The following is an 18,402-nucleotide window of genomic DNA, read 5'->3' as shown; positions in this document are numbered from 1 at the left end:
GGAGTTATTAAGTTCTTCAGAATCAAAAAGGATGTAACCACCATGCTGGAAAAATTCAGCTAGTTATGTTGCTTGACGAGCAGTCACCTCAGTTTTTTTCCCTGAAAATTTGGGCGTTGTCAGTGGGGAATGAAATCAACACTTCAGAATCGTCAGACTAATGGAAAGAGTGTTCAGGGCTTATGAAATACCAGTATGATGAGACAGTCCTGTTGATTGCTTCACTGACACACACAACAGGCAGTTCTTGGTGAAAAAGCTACTTAGATGCTTTAATGAGAAGTAAGAAAGGGTATATGATCCAGTGGACGCAAAATTCCAGAGTAATAAGGTTGTGTAAAAACACTTAAATAAAATCCTGTTCGTGTTTAAAAGTTAAATTACCTTTTGTTCCAGATACACGTTTTGCTAATTTCCTGGTTCATTGAAGTCATGTTGTGACAAAACTATATGTGATTTTTGCCCCATGTGGATGCTTTCATATCTTCAATGAATAATGGATATTTTTTTTGTCTTGCTTTAAGCTTGGGCACAAACAAACATCACATTCCCTCCAAATCTACCTGAGGAAGTTGAGGCAGCCTTAGCTTCATACAGAAAGCAAGATGAAAATGAGGTAGGTCTACACAGAAAACTGCTAACTTTCGTAATTTGTGGACAGTTTTTTGCTCCTCAATTATTTTGCTGCTGTAGTACATGTACAATGAATCTGCATGCAAGCATTGTGGTTATTTTTAAAATACATGTTGGAATTGGAATTAACTATGCCTTGATTGTAGATTTGCCTGGTCAGATATATGTACAAAGGCAAATACACATAAAATAATACTAAAGTCCTCTGTAAATGTAAGTGACAACTTAAATGATTTGTTTGTACTAGATGTGTATTACTAATAATACACTCCTAGGTCATTTTTCTTTTTCTCTTGGTGCATGTAACTAAACAGTGATTAGATTCTGTAGCATAAAATGTAAATGTGGGGAAACAGTTATCCCTTGTGTATTAGGTTGGAACCAGACCGAACAACTGAGGTTGTGACAAAACCATTGCCTTGCTTATCCCTTTTCACAGGGGTCCAATCATGAATTGGGCCTGAACAGTTTAGCAAGAGCATTGCCCACAAATCGCCAGTCTCTAGGTTAGAGTCTTGGTCTGGCAGACAGTTTTAATCTGTCAGGAAATTTGGCCTGTATGAGAGATCCATAAGTAATAGGTGTTTGCAGCTGATTTCCCATTTTCATATGTTTCCTGTGCGAAAGTGTATTCTGATACACACTTGGTTAGGGAGTGTCGTCAAACGTGTAAGAAGACTGTGTCCTGCTTGTCTGTTTTTAGTAGGACTGTAATTGCAATTACCTTAGGACTGTATTTGCAATTATCTCTAAGTGATAAATTGTGTATGAGGAGGAACCCTGTAGAAAGACACTTCTTTGTGAAATGTGTTATTTTGATTAACAGTGAATAGATTGGTTGTATTATTTAGAATCTTTCCTGCAGAAATCTCTGATTTTGATTGTTAAATCTTTAATCTACCTGAATTTTGAATGATAAGTGTACTTAATTTGGAACAGTTAGTAAAATTTGTGGGTATCCCATTTGATAGTGAGATTACTGTTACAGGATTTCAAATGAATAACTTTAAAACTGCTAAAATCTTAGCCACAGAGTATGGAGATTTGACAGAGTACATCTTTATCAGATTTACATTGCTTTGAGTGATCTAGCTTGGCTATAGTTGCACTCTTGTGTGTTTCCAGAAGCTTATCCTACCTGAAAATAATGAGGGGAGGATGGTTTAGTATGGAAAACGGCATTTTAACATGTTTTTGTTACATCATTTTCATGTATGTTGGTATGTTCAGAACAACTTTTGCAATTTATTTCTAACTAACTTCCTGATGACCTAGAGATTCCAAACTTTCTACACAGCTCAGAACTAGATGACAGTGTAATACTAAGTCACTTTCCTGTCTGGTGCGTGGCAAAGGGTACTTTGTATTCCACTGCTATTTTCTCCTTTTTCTGTTCGTTACATATGGTTCATGGTAAGAATGAGCTCAATTGTCTAATTTTTTTACCTTCATGGTTTTCCTGTGAGATATACATAGGAAGAAGCAATATATTGGTTGGCTCAGCTGTCAGGAAACTGAAATAAACTTGAAATTTATCTCTCTCTTTTAATCTTGTGAAAAAATTTTTAAATCAGTTGAAAAATTTGTCACACGCAACAGTAAAAAGCAGAAAATAATTATTAAAATAAAAACTTTAATAAAGCATATTTTTAAAACAGACTGAAAAGTATAAAATGTTTTCTCTTGGCCCCAAACAGGTAGTCCTGATAATTTGTGCTTGGATATTTTTGATAGCTTAGGCAATAGTTGTAAAGTTTAAAATGAAAAATGTGGCGCACATGCAATAGGTAATAATAAGAGTAGAGTAGCTGCTAAGAAAAACCGCACATCAGTTCATGTCATTTGCAGTGGAATAAATTTAATTTTCAGTAATTAATAATATGTATCTACTATGTGTGATTAGTGCCTGCGGTCAAGCTTCATTTGTGCTGATTGAGGTAAATTTTGAACTTTGTGAAGTGAATTCATGTTTAGGTTACATAACAGAATAGATTCCTGAACAGAGTTCAATTTCTGAACTAGGGCTAAATATCATCTCCATTCAGCAATGTTCATACAATTGACCGTAAGACTTTTTTATAGCATCATACATTGATGAGAGGTTAATAACTGTAGCTGAAAGAAAGATGTGATTGTTGAAATATGTCACTGAATTGGGACATTAGTCTCAAAATTAATGAAATATTATTAACTTGCCTTCAAATAGATGATTTATTTGTTTAGGAATATCAGTGGTAAAAATTCAAATATATTATCTTCTCTGTACAGTAATAAGGCATAACAGTTAGATTATTCAGAATGTGGGAACTATTTTAGATGGCAACTGAAGTTACAGGTTTTGTATCCTGCCTGGAAGGTGGTGCGTGGGTCTGTTCCTGTGATCTGCAAAATAGGCCGAATTAAGGAAGCAAGTAGGAGCAGGAGAGGTGAAGCACATCGGTATTGTGTTTAAAATTAAAGATGTTTACTACAGGCAATAACAAGTTTATAAATGGTTACATAACTTTGCGATGATGAGCATGTAGGTTCGAAACAGTATTCCCGTTGTAAGTCGCATTCGGGAGGACGACAGTTCAATCCTGCGCCCGGCCATCCTGATTTTGGTTTTCCGTGATTTCCCTAAATCGCTCTAGGCAAATGCCGGGATGATTCCTTTGAAAGGGCACGGCCAACTTCCATCCCCTGTCCTCCCCTAATCTGATGAGACCGATTATCTCGCTGTCTGGTCTCTCCCTTGAAAAAATAACACCCTCCCCATTGTAAGTAGTACGGAGTCTCAATAGTAAGTAAACACTCTGAAGTTGAAGCGATGTATCCAGGCCGTCTGCTCTTGATGAAATAGGGCAGAAAGCAGAGCAGCACTCGTTGAGCTCCACAACGTCAGCGAGAGGGACCTGTGGTCGGCGTAGTTCGTCTGCTGTTGTAGTGCCAACCTACGAGCGTGCATCTACACTGTGCCATCGGAACTATCAATACTAAACCCCTCCCCCTGAAGCGGTGCACCGTCGTGGAGTAGTGCTTCCGACGGTGGGTGGAGGGACCCAGGGGCGGTGCAACTGAGGGGGCAGACAGCGGAACTGCTGGGGCACGTTGCACACCTGCGTCTCCGAATTGCTCGCGAGGGGGGCGAGGAAAATGTCCCGTTCAAAGCCTGCCCGTGGCCCACACCGCCACTGGGTATGCTCGGATGGGGAGGCGGAGCAACAACCTCCATGGGTGGTGGTGGTGTGACGGCAGCCGCAGCGTCCATTGGCTCCGGCACTGCGGAGGAACACGGCAGTGACGGCGGTCAGAGGTGGGGCCACGGCGGTCGCGAGAGGTGCCTGCCTGATGCTGCAGACTGGACTGGCGGCGTAGGCAATGGTGCCCTCGCCACAGATGCCGTCAGTGGAGTCATGGGCTGTGGCAGTGGAAGCCATGGAGCATCCAATTCTGCCGCAAAAGAACCAGCGGCAGAAAACCGAGGACAGCACAACAGATCTGGTTCCGTTGTCGCTTGACAATTCCAGAGGGGCCAGAAATGACAAATGGGGCACAGCCAAGCTGGTGAAGAATGCACCCTTGCTTCCAGCGTTGCCTGCCACAGAGAACGCGACAGAACACCAAATCATGCGGTGCCAACCCAGAACGAGGCAGAGTAGTGGGAGTGCGCAGCAGCCGGTGGGCACGGCCATGTAGCAGTTCTGCTGGGGAACGGGCGCCATGCGGCTGGGAGCAATAGGAAGCAAGGAAATCTCTTGTGCGAGTGCGTGGCTTGCAACTTGCTCATCTGAGACTTAAACGTACACACAAAGCGTCAGCCTCGCAATTCGACTGGGGGTGGAACGGGGCTGAGGTCAGATGGCGAATGCCATTAGCAGCACAGAACCCTTCAAAGGAGTACACGAATTGGCAGCCATTGTTGGATACAATAACTTCAGGAAGGCCCTCAATACAAAACAGATATTTCAAAGCCCGAACAGTACTGGCAGATGTAGTAGAAGACATAGGTACAACAAAAGGGAAGTTGCTGTATGCATCAATAACTATCAACCAGCAGGTGTCCCAGAAAGGACCCGCAAAATCAATATGAACGCGCTGCCAAGGTGCAGGAGGAGTCAGCCACGCAAAGAAACGCTGACGGGGAGCAGATTGATGCTCCGCGCAAGAGTGACAGTTAGCGAGCAAATTCTCAACTTGTTTATCAGTGCCGACCCAAGTGCAGTGACGACATGCTAATTGCTTTGTCCGCACTATACCCCAATGACTAGCGTGCAGTAAGTGGAGGCTTTCCAGCTGCAATGAACGAGGTACGAGAGTGAGTCAAATGAAAACCTAAAATATTTTTTAAATGTTATTTATTGTGCAGAAGTGGTACAAAGCTGTATCACTTTTCAACATAATCTCCCCCACACTCAATGCAAGTTCTCCAGCACTTACAAAGTGCATGAATTCCTTTAGAAAAAAATTCTTTTGGTACACCACGCAATCACTCGTGCATCGCGTCGTGTACCTCTTCATCACAACGGAACTTCTTTCCTCCCATTGCGTGTTTGAGTGGTCCAAACATATGGAAATCACTTGGGGGCAAGGTCTGGTGAGTATGATGGATGAGGAAGACACTCAAAAAGCAGGTCTGTGATTGTTGCAACTGTTGTACGGGCAGTGTGGGGCCTTGCATTGTCATGTTGCAAAAGGACACCTGCTGACAGCAATCCACGTCGCTTTGATTTAATTGCAGACTGCAGATGATTTTTTTAGGAGATCTGTGTATGATGCACTGGTGACAGTGGTCCCTCAAGGCATGTAATGCTCCAAAATGACGCCTTTTTCGTCCCAAAAGAGAGTCAGCATAACCTTCGCTGCTGATGGTTCTGTTCAAAATTACTTTGGTTTTGGTGATGAGGAATGGCGCCATTCCTTGCTCGCTCTTTTCATTTCCGGTTGGTGGACGTGAACCCAGGTTTCGTCCCCAGTAACGATTCTTGCAAGAATGCCATCACCTTCTCGTTCAAAGTGCTGAAGTTCCTCACAAGCATCAACACGTCGTTCTGTCATTTGAGGAGTCAGCTTCCGTGGCACCCATCTTGCAGGCACTTTGTGAAACTGAAGCACATCATGCACAATGCGGTGTGCTGACCCATGACTAATCTGTAAACATGCTGCAATGTCATTCAGTGTCACTTGGTGGTTTTCCTTCACTATGGCTTCAACTGGTGCAATGTTCTGTGGAGTCACAACTGGTTGTGCCTGACCTGGACAAGCAGCATCTTCCACTTACGTTACACCATTTGCGAACTTCCTACTCCATTCGTAGACTTGCTGCTGTGACACATTCGTAGACTTGCTGCTGTGACAAACATGCATCACCGTACTGAACCTTCATTCGTCGATGAATTTCAATAGGTTTCACACCTTCACTACGCAAAAACCGAATAACAGAACGCTGTTCTTCCCTAGTGCAAGCCGCAAGTGGGGCGGCCATCTTTATACTGATACTGCAACTGTATGTGTGCATCTGCATTATGCTGCCACCTACAGGTCATTCTGCACGCTGTTTGTAGCACGCTTGCCAACTTACAGGATAACTGCGCGAAATTTCGATTTGTTATTACAAGTTTAAAGTTTTCATTTGACACTCCCTCGTACAACCGCATGAGACTCATTATTGTCAGTTCGTAACAAAATAACACAGTGGTGTACAGCAAAGTTGTGACTTTGCGTAAAGTAACATCAAACAAGGGGATCACTAATCTACATAGCAGATGGAGTCCATTGAGTACAAATATACTGCAGAAGAATATGCAAAGAAGCATTGCCAGCTGTCGGAGAAGCAATGCGACGAAAATCCACTGGAAAATAATCAACTAGTTCCTTATCTTGCGAATCAATTAACGTGCATGACAGTTCGGAAGAATCAAACTCGTCAGGACCGATAGGGAGGCGAGACAAAGCATTGGCATTGCCATGCTGGGCCTCAGGCCGAAACAAAATTTCATAGTTGTAGTTAGACAAAAACAAAGACTAACGTTGCAACTTTTTTGCAGTACGGGTTAGAACTGGCTTTGATGGGTGAAACGACGATGTCAGAGGCTTATGGTCGGTGACCAAATAGAACTTACGACTGTACAAAAAATCATGAAACTTTGTCACTCCATATACAATAGCTAAAGCTTCTTTCTAGATTTGAGAATAGTTTTGCTGGGCAGAATTGACCAACTTAGACCCAAAAGCGATCGACAGAATTAATGCGGTGCAAGAGAACTGCTCCGATGCCATGAGAAGATGCATGGACAGCCAAAACAACTGATTTGGAGGGATCGAAAGGAATCACACAGCGATCACTCAGCAAAGAAGATTTGAGCTTGTGGAAAGCAGCATCACATTCCAAAGACCAAACAAAAGGAACATTCTTATGCCTAAGGCGATGCAAAGGCGCTGCAATCTGCGCTGCATTTGGTATAAACCGAATGTAAACATAATATGTAATTTTGCCAAACACAGACTGAAGTTCTTTCAAGTTCCTGGGTGCTGGCAAGTCCCTAATCCCACAGAGATGTGATGGTGAGGGGTGGATACCCTGTCCGTTAATCATACTTCCTAAATACTGAATCTCAGCTGGAAAAAAATTGTACTTGTCTGTTACACTTGAGTCCTGCCTGCTAGAGTACAGTAAATAAGGCACGCCAATTCTGCAAGTGTTCGTCAGGGATTCGACCTGACATAACAACCTCGTCCAGATAACTGGAACAACCAGGGACGGTGGCACACAACTACTGCAAGTTTTCTTGAAAAATAGCAGGAGCCGAAGGACTACCGAACGGAAGTCGGTGAAACTTGAACAATCCAAGGTGGGTGTTGACCACAAAATAACGCTGCGACTGCTCGTTGAGCGGAATTTGAAAGCATGCATCCCGCAAGTCAATCGTGGAAAAGAATTTTCCCGCACCAAGCTTATCAAAAATGTCTTCAGGACATGGTAAGGAAAACGTAGCGACCACTGTCTGGGATTTACCGTAGACTTAGTCAGCACAAATCCAGAGACGACTGTTTGGTTTCATCATACATACTATAGGTGAGGCTCATTGCGAAGCAGAAACGGGTTCAATGACACCACTGTCTTGCAAATGCTTAAGTTCAGCAGCAACGACGTCGCGCAGTGCGTGCGGTACTGGGCGTGTGCGCCGGAAAATAGGCATGGCATTGTCTTTAACTACAACATGCACTCCAAAGTCTGTGCCACAACCAAGGTCATCAGAAAAGAGTTCAGCAAAATCATTGCATAGTGCGGCAACACTGTCTTCATGGTCACTAGTGTTGATACAAAGTACATTGTCCTGGATTGCGAGGCCAAAAAGTTCAAACGCGTCCATGCCAAAAATGTTCATAGCATCACTAGAGTGGATCTCATGGAAAGGCACTGTTTTCGTCATTGCACTATATGTGACTTGCAAACAACAATGCTGAGCATTGAAATTTCCTGTCCAGTAAATGCAGTCAAGTGTGGAATGTGAACGACAAAGCGGGTGCGAACAAAGCAAGTCATATGTTAATCTGTTCCGTAAAGAAACACACGCACCAGTGTCCATCTGCATCCGAACAGAACGTCCACAAATGTTCAAAGTCACAAAAAGTTTCCTTGCATCGCGCTGAATGTGAGAGGAAGCATCTGGCAAAACTTGTTTATTCACATGACGAGCTGTAGAAGCACGTGAAGCAGAAGGCCTTGAAAAAATGGCATTAACATCCATAGTCTGATGATGTGAATCATGATCACGGCAGTTTCCATTGCGGTGATGACCACACAAATCACGTGAATGGGTAACAGGTTGTGAATTTGTTTATCTTACTACACACAGCTTGCATATGTCCTTTCTTATTACAAAAATAAAACTGTGCCTGACGAGATGGGCAACTGTCCTGTGGGTGGGCACGAAAACAGTTCGGACAAGATTTCAGTTTCTTAGTGGGTTCCTGGTTGGAAACTCGTTTACTTGCACGCGAGCAGCGCAGTGCGGCGCGGCACTCTTGCCGGGGCCGGGTGGGAGGGCCGTGCCGTGCTAACAGTTCACACACCCCAGGTCATGTCGAACGCTTAAGTAGCCATATCGAATGTATCTTGTCTGTCTAGCAAGTCCACTACTTCCTGCAAAGACGGGGTTTTAAATCGTAAGATTTGGTTGTGGATGCGGTGGTCCACCACATTCTGTGCAATAGTGTCTCTAATCATGATATCTGCATAAGAGAGTCCACATGAACAATTAAAGTCACAATCAGATGTTAGTCCCTGAAGGTCCACTAACCGAGATTTATTAGACTAAGACCTCGCCAGAGATAAAAGAATTTGTGGTGTGCGGCTTCCACATTTACACTGTCACGGAAGTGGGAGTTCAATGCATCAGTCACTTCTGCGTAAGTTTTAGTCTCTGGGCGGATCAATTTTATGAGCACACGGTATAACGCTCTTGGTAGTGCCAACCTACGAGCATGCACCTACGCTGTGGCATCGGAAGTATCGATACCACAACAGGCTTGCCTTGACCACTCATTGTTTCTTCAGAATGGTAAATAGGGATGAAGGAATGCCTCCAATTTTTAGTAGTTAGTTACTATTTTGCTAATACGTGCTGTAGGCAATGTGGTCCAGAGAGACTCACAAAGGCAGTATTTAAATGTGGCATGCACATTGAACAGTGGGAGCTTTGTAGGTCATCATAAATCACTCATTATAACAGTCTTTCATTTTAATCATGTTATTATGTAATTGGTCTTGAAAATCAGACAAATAAAAATGGAACAGGTGGTAGGGCAGACAAGCTATTAGAAATAAATTTATGTAATAATAAGCTTCTGTAAGAAGTTAATGATTTTTGTAACATATTTGGAGTAACAGCAAACTAAATTTAATTAGAATTGTAAAAATCAGTCTTTATCACGAAATAGAACATAATTTATTAGTGTTGACCAGTTTGTCTGTACAGATTATCTTCAGAGCCTAAGGTATCTCAGAAAATTTAACGTAAATTTTCTTAGAGGGAGATCAGGAAATATTAAACATACAAGGGCAGTTTGTGTATTAAGGTCTGATAAGTTGCAAAATGGAAACCACAGTGAAAGTATGATGAAGCTTTGTACAGATCTGCTGGGCAGTGTCTCTAGTAGGTCTGTTGATCGCGTAACACTGCTCCTTCGTCCTGAGTGCGCAGTGAGCGTGTAAAGATGCCTAGATAATAGTCTCTTGCCAAGTATGAGTGCCTGCTGAGAGATTGTGCCTGATTTTATGCAGACCACATAATGTAACTGTGTCCTTGTTGTTGAGAAATTCTCAGCTGCTTACTGCAGATGCAGTGAAGACACTCACGTAGCGTTTTGTCTCTGCTCACATGAGCTGCTGGCTGTGAGGACAACATTTTGACATAGACAATGAGCTGCAGACCAACATAGAAAATTTGTGAAAAGCGCAGGTGGCCGCCTTGTATGACAAGGGTATTGGAAAGTTGGTACAATGCTATGTCAAATGTCTAACAAGGGAATGGTCCAGTAAGACATGTCGAAACCTACCCTGAAATTTTTGACGCGGGTAAGACAACGAAAGAAATGCACCGTCAAAATTTTAGCTGCTAAGAGGCACTCCAAGTATTAAAAAATACTTGAAAATTGCCATATTTGTAGTGTGCCAGCCGGCGGTAGAAATGTACACCCCTACTGGCGCTGTAGCAACTGAGCATGCACAACTAGGCACACAGACAGCCGAGGTGGGTGCTATGTTTATAAACAGGAAACATGACTCAGCCCGATCGTAATTTGTAAAGGGCATTTCAGGTTACTTTTTGTTGATAGTTTCTCTGACACTACATCACACAGTTACTATTCTCTCGAATTAGCCACTCGAGTAACATCTATTACAAATTATCAGTTGCTTTTTGCGGTATTCATAAGTATTGACAATAGAGATAAAGCTGAATTAATATTTGTGCTTTCATAAGGCATGCCTGCTAATAGTACCTTTTTTTTTTCTTTGTTTCACAGTAATGTGGAATTCAGGTGATGTTCTCAATTTACCAATGTTGGATGAAAAACTGTTTGAAAAACTGTTTGAAATATTTAGAACTGCTCATGAGAGGCTATGCACCATTGCCAATGGAGTTCTATGAGACTGAGCCCTCCAAATTGCATCTGACATGAACATTGTAATTTCCACACTTCGTTGACCTGGCTATGCAGGTTCAAGAAATTGTACAGAATAAGAAGTCGCAAAATTACCAAGTTCACATCACATAAATGTGAAGAGCAGCTGCCAGCGATACCTAATGCTATAGAGAAATTCATGGCTGACGTAAAGATGAAACTTGCTTTACCCCCACAACTGCTGTTTATAGTGCTGATCAGTCAGATTTCCTGAAAGAACTGCGTGTGTGCACACTGCACTTGATCATTTCGGAGTGTGTGTGGGGGGGGGGGGGGGAGGGGGGGGGGAGGAAGGCCGAGCCAGCTGCCCAATCAACGAATGCAGTGACGCATCATATACGATAATGCCAGTGATAAGTGTGAGTGGTTTACTGTTTCTGCAGCTGTATGCCTGTCTTCAAGAACCACAAAGCAAATTTGTACCAAAAATTACACTACACTGCTAGATTTATTCCAGAAAGTGACCAGAACTATTAACTAGACATATATAACCTTTAATGTAGGGATTACAAGGTATTGTAATAAATAATACAATAATAAAACGCAAGGACCAGTACATAAGTTCCTTAAAGGGTACTGAGGCAGATTATACCCGCAGAAGACGTGGACTGATGGAGCATTACACTGAAGTACTGGCCATCAGACCTCTTTTTAGAACACACATCTTACAAGAACGAAGGGGCAAAAATATTGTAATCGGCGTATCAAAATCTGGAAAAATTGGAAAGAAATATTTTCAACATTTCATTCGAAAGGTATTCCTACCATCCATAGAAACTAATTCATTGGTTTTGTTGGATTCATGGTCTGGACAGAACGATGCCTCTGTTTTTGTGGATGACGATGAAAAATCTGTAGATGTAATGTGGATTCTGCCTGGAACTACTAGTGTGATTCGACCTCTTGATAAAGAATTTTTTTGGCAGTGGAAAGCATTTTTCAGGAAATTATCAGACAGCATAATTTCAGGTTTATCAGCAGAAGAGTATTCTTAAGTTGCAGTCATTTGTGCATTACCAGTTTTCTTCACCATGCTTTTCGAATTTGACAAAGTATGCCTGGTATGCAGTGCAATATGCAGAACAATGGCCAGGACCATTTCTGACACCATCCCAGTTCTGTCTAAATAAAACTAGTGGTTACTGTGAAGTGCCTGGCTGCATCAATTTTTCCTTTGTTCGGTGTGCCTGGTGCAAGAAAAATGTTTGTTTCTGTCATTCAATAGACACTTTACATTTGTGTGACGACTACAGGGTGTAAACAAAGAACTGTTTCACTGATAGTCAAATGTACAACATTCAAACATTATTGTAAGGAATGGCCTACAGGAATTGTTATAAAATGTAGTACTGCACGACACATTTGATTTTGACAAATTACAAGTCTTCATTGATGGACATCAAAAACAGCCATAATTTTATTTTCTCTACTAGCCACTTTTATTAGAATTACATGTGCAGGAATTGAACTGTCGATATTAAGTTATTCCAAAAGAATGTTTGTATAGTTTAAGCCAGGTTTTCACTGGAGCAAATAAGCTAACAAGCACGAGCAAAAGAGAATTCTGTCTGGTCTACCCGGTAGGCCTCTTGCAGGTTTTTCAACTGGATGCCACTGCAGTTACTTACGTGTCCCTAAGCTTCCCCAGTTACCTAATCAGAAAATGGAGACCTGCAGGTAATGTGGAATTCGAACCACATGTCTTTCATGGCCACTACAACTTCTGTGAAAAGTTAATGCTTGGTTCAAAATCATAGTGAAAAAGTTGTGGGCTGGATGGTATTTAATCCTGCGCTCTCTGGATCAGAAGCATGCAGTTTGCCACTAGATCATTTTTGTTTTAAGGACGAATAAAAAAAAGAATATGACCATTAGACCTTACACACATAGTGGAAACGCTAGCTGTGTCACCTCTTGAGATGATGCTCAACATCAGTAATTAGTGCTCTGTTTATAAATTTCCCCTCAGTGGTAACGAGAAGCCAGGGAAAAATGACAGCCTACTTATGAGGAAAATTTTGGACCAGTGCTAAGGAGAGATGGAGATGCAATTCTGTGTAAAGTGCACAATCTCCACGCATGTCACGCTTTCATACAAATTGAGACATTTAAATTCTTGTTTCCCTGCGCCATTTTGCATACTCTGTCAAGAACACTATACTCGCTATGCAAAATAATCCTCACTGAATAGCAACATTTCACATTGTGGCTCTTACAAGATAGAGTTGTATCCTGTATGCCGAATATTAGCTCCATAAACTAAAAACTAATAACACAGCATTCATAGGCAATGTTCGCTACCTTGTGTTCTCTTCCATTTCCTGTAGTATAAACGATTCTACCCATGTACAAGTGAATGGCAGTGAATTTTCTGCAAATGCTCATTCACACGTGTTCCCTTCCATTTGCTCCATTGTAAACCAGGCTTTAGGTGCTTAAAATTTGTGTCTGTGAACTATGGATAATTTTGCTATGCGGCGCTGTGTGAGTGATTTGCCGAGTCACACGCTAGCTGGGCAGGGGTGTACAAACCGCTGTTATAAGTTGTTCTTCACCTGGCAAAAATGTGTAACTTCAACATGTCTTATTAGACCATTCACTTGTAAGTTGGAACGGTGACTTAGTGTAGGTGAGGAGCTGGAAGGTGTAGTTAACTGGTACAAATGAAACATTTTTGATTTTCAATATGGTTTTCATTTTGCGACCAATCGTATCGTACTTGGATAATAACCCTTGTATTAACAGTATACAGAAAAGGCAATATACATTAAAATAAAATTGAAGACATTTATACTCTTCCGTGATCTGCAGAGGTGCAGAGCAGAGCTGAGCTGAACTGTATTCCAGGAGGCACATTTATCGACTGCTGAATAGAGTAAAAAGGTAAAGCTCTATCCGCCATTTAGCCCATGATCACAGAAGATCCTAGTGAGAAGAAAATATGATGGTATCATACAAAATTACACTGATAAATAATAATGAGTAAATTAAAAGGCTGGGGAATATAAATGAGATGAAACACATCACTATTCATTGTGTTATGCATTAAACACATTTAAATAATATAGTGGAAGGAATAAATAGGACAACCAATAGAAAATGGTTACAGTGACCAGAACTGCCATCTGTGGGCAGTATGTGAAAATAATAGACTGTAGCCTTGATTAGTGACTGTAGGAAACTGGAAATTAATGCAAAGATGTATCCAAACAATTCCACCAGTCACCATGGAGATGAGTGGTTTCAACTTCAATGATGAAATGTGCCTGTGACAGTGCAGAAATCAGTCCAGAGATGCACTGATAAGGGACACCATCAGTCACCATGGAGGCGAAAGCATTGATGTATGCTGATACAGCAAACGTTGCCATGAAAATAGCCGGCTCGAAGTTAAACAAGAAATGTATGTCTTTGGGTATGATATTTTGGCACTAGATGCCATCTGTCGCAATGGGGATGAAAGATGTAAATTAATGAGATGTCGTACTTATGTAGGTCCATTTCTAGTAAAATATTATACCTCATGGCCAGCTGTAAGCTGGTAACATTTTATATTATTATTTAATAACTGATGAAAAAGGAAAATTAAATTTAAAAGTTAATTGACAAAAGCCAGTAATATAATTGACAAAAAGTGCAATAAAAAGAAAGATGAGACCTAAAAAATCTGTAACCTCGTAGCATAGAGGAGGAAATAATAAAATATTTTATTTCCTATACTATGCTTTGAACTTAAATATTTTTTCTAGTCTTATATATCTTCTATTTTAAATTTTGCCAATTATATTACTGGCTTTTTAAAATTTAATTTTCCTTTCTCACGAGTTTTTAAACATTTATATGCAATATTGCTGTTTATAACTGGCCCTTTGGTATGGTATTTCACTATAAATGGATCTATATTAGCATGTCATGTCAATAATTTGATACCTTTCATCCCTATGGTGACCGATGTCATCTAGAGGCAAAATATCTTCTCTTGTTAAGCTTCAGGCTGGCTATCTCTATGGCAGTGGGCATTATATTGCCATATATTGATGCTTTCATCTCCTTGACAACTGACAGCTCCTGTTGTCACTGTGTATGTGGATGTGTGACTGCTCCGCCATAGACAGGTTTCATCAGTGGTCTGAGGCCATTTGTCTGGTGGCTGCTGCCATTGTTTCGTTACATCTTTGTATTGATGTCTCGTTCCCTTTACAAAGACTCCAGTGTTCATTATTTTCATGTATTGGTCACAGGTGGTAGTTGTGGTTACAGTAACCTTTTTCTATTGGTTGTCCTTTTTGTTAATTACGTTATATTGTTGAAATGTGTTTAATGTATAACAACACAATTAGTATTGATGTGTTTTGTCTTACTTAAAAATGTTCAACTTTTTAATTTACTCAGTGTTATTTCTTGATGTAACTATATATGATACCATTGTAATTTATTATCATTGGGGCCTTGTTTAGTCATGTGTTAGGTGGTGGATGAATATTTTGTAGCACTTTTACGGTATTCAGCAGTTGATGAATGTGCCTTACAGCATACTGTTCTGTTCTGTTCAGTGCCTCTGTGGATCACTGAAGGGTATAAATACTTTGAATTTTATTGTAATGTATATCTCTTTTCTGTATACCATTGAAATATGATCTCTCTCTATGAACACCAAAGTTAAATTTTCAGTTATGTTATGGTCTGCAAATCTGTATAGATTGAAACTTGTCACTGCTAATAAATTATATTATATTCTGTTTTGCAATCAAGACTTGATTTTTTTATCATATAATAAGTTCGATACTTGATGGGCTTTTTGGTACCAACTGTTAATGGCATTCTAATTCTTGTTGACTACATAATTGAGTGTCATATGTGTTGGCAGCCCTAACACAGTATTATTTCTTCCCCAGGAATTACTAACTGAATAGTCTTCAGATAAGTGCAACGGTTCTGACCCTTTTTTTCTGACTGATATGTCTGTCAATTTAGAAGAAAAGAAGAAATGATTTAAAACTTGAGTGCTACTGTTCATATTTTGTGCATATTAACTGTATTGACCTGGTACTGACTTGAAGATCTGCACCAGTAGTGTAGTATTTTACTCTTTTTTTAGATGCATGTTTCTGCTCTGCAAATTATCGCGTTCAGGTAAGTTAACTCGTGTGCAACTTTGCAGTCAACTCCATTTTCACATTGTTGCAAAGTCTTAAATAAACTATGAGCAATGTATCTAAAAAGTAATAGGGTAGTAACTGTAGAATGCACCATTCTTTACTGTTCTGTTAACAGTGGTTTTTGATTTTCAGCTTCTGAAGTTAGCTACATGCAGAGTATGTGATACAGAATGTGGGAGACACTCACAAGGTACTCAGGCTGATGACCAGGAAATGAATCTCAGAAGTGTTAAAACACTTGAAAGTAAGTGAAGAAATGTTAAATTATTCCTACTGTAATGTATAAGATGTTTTTGTTTTAAAATTACAGTTAATTTTAGAAGTGTGAGCTTCCTGTTGTCAGTTGTTTCCGCTGAAATCTGTTGTAGACATTTTGATAGAATATATTGTGCATTGCAATCTGATCAGAGTGTAATGTACACAGGCTAGCATTAGAAACTACCACTTAGCTATAGAACTGTAACTACAAAAGAAGGAAAATCAGAAAGTGCAATTTTTCTCTTTTTGCACTTATCAAAAGTGAACGTCACTGTAGCTTCTGTATTTGTCAATAAGACAGAATGTGGCTTTGCATGGTGGCCCATGGCATGGTTTTCTGTTAGTTTTATTAGAATAATTTTATGTCTTTTTTTCCAGGTGGCAGTCACAAGACAATAGTTTTTCTTATTGATTGGTACACTGGAATCTCTCTGAAATTGTGAAACAAATAGGCTTGCCAATTTTTAATGTTCTACAGCCAAAGCCCTTATCCACTCTTATAACAGAGGTGATCAACTCCTCTTAAGAGTTTCAGAGTGTTGAGGGTATCTGAACTGTCTCGTATGTATAGGAGGAAAACACTTCATCATAGTACCGTAATTAAACTGATTTGCTTTCTATTCTTTCCCCCTGCTCATTCTTATAAGGGTAGTTGGTATAGGATGTTATTTGCATCACAGTTAAAGTGCTATTTTTTGAGAGTTCATCATTTTATCAATGAATTCATCGATGGAAAAGTAATCTGCATTTGAAGCCATTGACTAGTACAGGCATCCCTGTTTCATATTTTGGTAGATGAGACAAGGTTTGTGCTGCAAACTTATTTAAATGAGGCATTACCCAGAACTTGAAATAGTCAGCAATGCAAAAAGAAACAATTCAGTGCACAGCTTTGTTGAGCATATTATTTAGTTGATAATGCATTCCACATACTGGTTATGATATGGTATGTATTCTTCAGGATCAGTGAAACAGATATTGAGATTACTGAATGTATTGCAGAAGCAATTTAATGTTAGCACTGTTTATGTACTAGTGGACAGTAAAATCAAAAGAACCCACAGCTGCTGAAACTAAAAGACAGTAAGCCCATACATGCATTCGTGGTAACTGGATTAACCAATCAAAGGTGTTTTGATGCTGCAATTGAAATTCGTGAACATTTTGCACATTACTGTTGCAGAAGATGAACTGCACAACAAAAACATAAATTAATTTATATTAAACCCAAAAATGAAACAATCTTCACTTTGAACCTGGAATATAGGTAATGGTTTTATCCATATTTTTGCCTAACAAGTTGCTCCAGAAAGGCACAGTTTCGGGAGTTCATTAATATGGTGCATCAGTTAAACTGCACAGTTTTGTAGGGTGCAATATACATCAGAAACTCATCAAATACGGCACTTAAACTTCACAAGTACGGACATTAATATGACACCTCTTAGTTTGCATCTATGCCAATCAGAGCACAGAACACGTGACGTCATGCAATCGTGTTTCTGGTGTAGAAACTGAGAATGTTTATTTCAATATTTATTAAATATTAGTTTCTCTATTTTATGACTGATGGTTGTGGTGATGGTGACCTATTGCGTACACTGGGATCTGGGTTAGGTTGAAAGGCAATCAGACACTGTTGATTTATGTGTTTACATGACTAAAGGGCTGTGTTTGATACTTCTCGTAAATATGCTTTTGTCTACAAAAATATGTAGGTTGAGGCACTGCATTAAATGTTTTTTACCATAGGTTGTGCGAAAGTGTCAGAAAATAAGTCGGTGACAAATTGTTACTGGAACTGCAAGTAGGGCATTCTCATTTGGTGTTGCGTTTAGAGCCATAGTTCTTTGTGCAAGAAACCAATCCAGATTCTACAAAGTTGAGAAGAATAGTCAGTCAAATATGAGTATTAAAAAACTATCAGTTACCAATATTAATAAACTATGCCCCCTCCCCCCATCCCATCCCCCCCCCTCCAGTTTTACCATATTTTTACTCAGGTACAGGGAAATATGCAAAATTTTGTGACACTTCATAAAAATACCGCTTTCACATTATGTAGCTAAATATCGCAGATTACATGTTATTTTTTACTTCATCATTTGCGCAGAATTTTCCTGTCCCGTCCCGAGTTAACAGTTTTGATGACATTGTTGTGTAGACACTTGAGTCATACGTTACT

The 18,402-nt window shown here is 40.1% G+C and overlaps 1 protein-coding gene across 3 annotated transcripts in view; it reads left to right on the top strand.

The window, feature by feature from the left end:
- LOC124555377 overlaps positions 1-18,402 on the top strand; it is a 145,973-nt gene that overhangs the window by 78,538 nt on the left and 49,033 nt on the right. For all 3 annotated transcript variants that reach the window (XM_047129268.1, XM_047129269.1, XM_047129267.1), the window contains 2 exons: positions 525-616; positions 16,092-16,203. In XM_047129268.1, the coding sequence (XP_046985224.1) occupies positions 525-616; positions 16,092-16,203 (204 nt within the window). The remainder of the gene's footprint in view (positions 1-524; positions 617-16,091; positions 16,204-18,402) is intronic.

This window comes from Schistocerca americana, chromosome X (genome assembly GCF_021461395.2).
Source record: "Schistocerca americana isolate TAMUIC-IGC-003095 chromosome X, iqSchAmer2.1, whole genome shotgun sequence".
Taxonomy (NCBI): Eukaryota; Metazoa; Arthropoda; class Insecta; order Orthoptera; family Acrididae; genus Schistocerca; species Schistocerca americana.
This window is presented reverse-complemented; position numbering and strand designations above follow the sequence as displayed.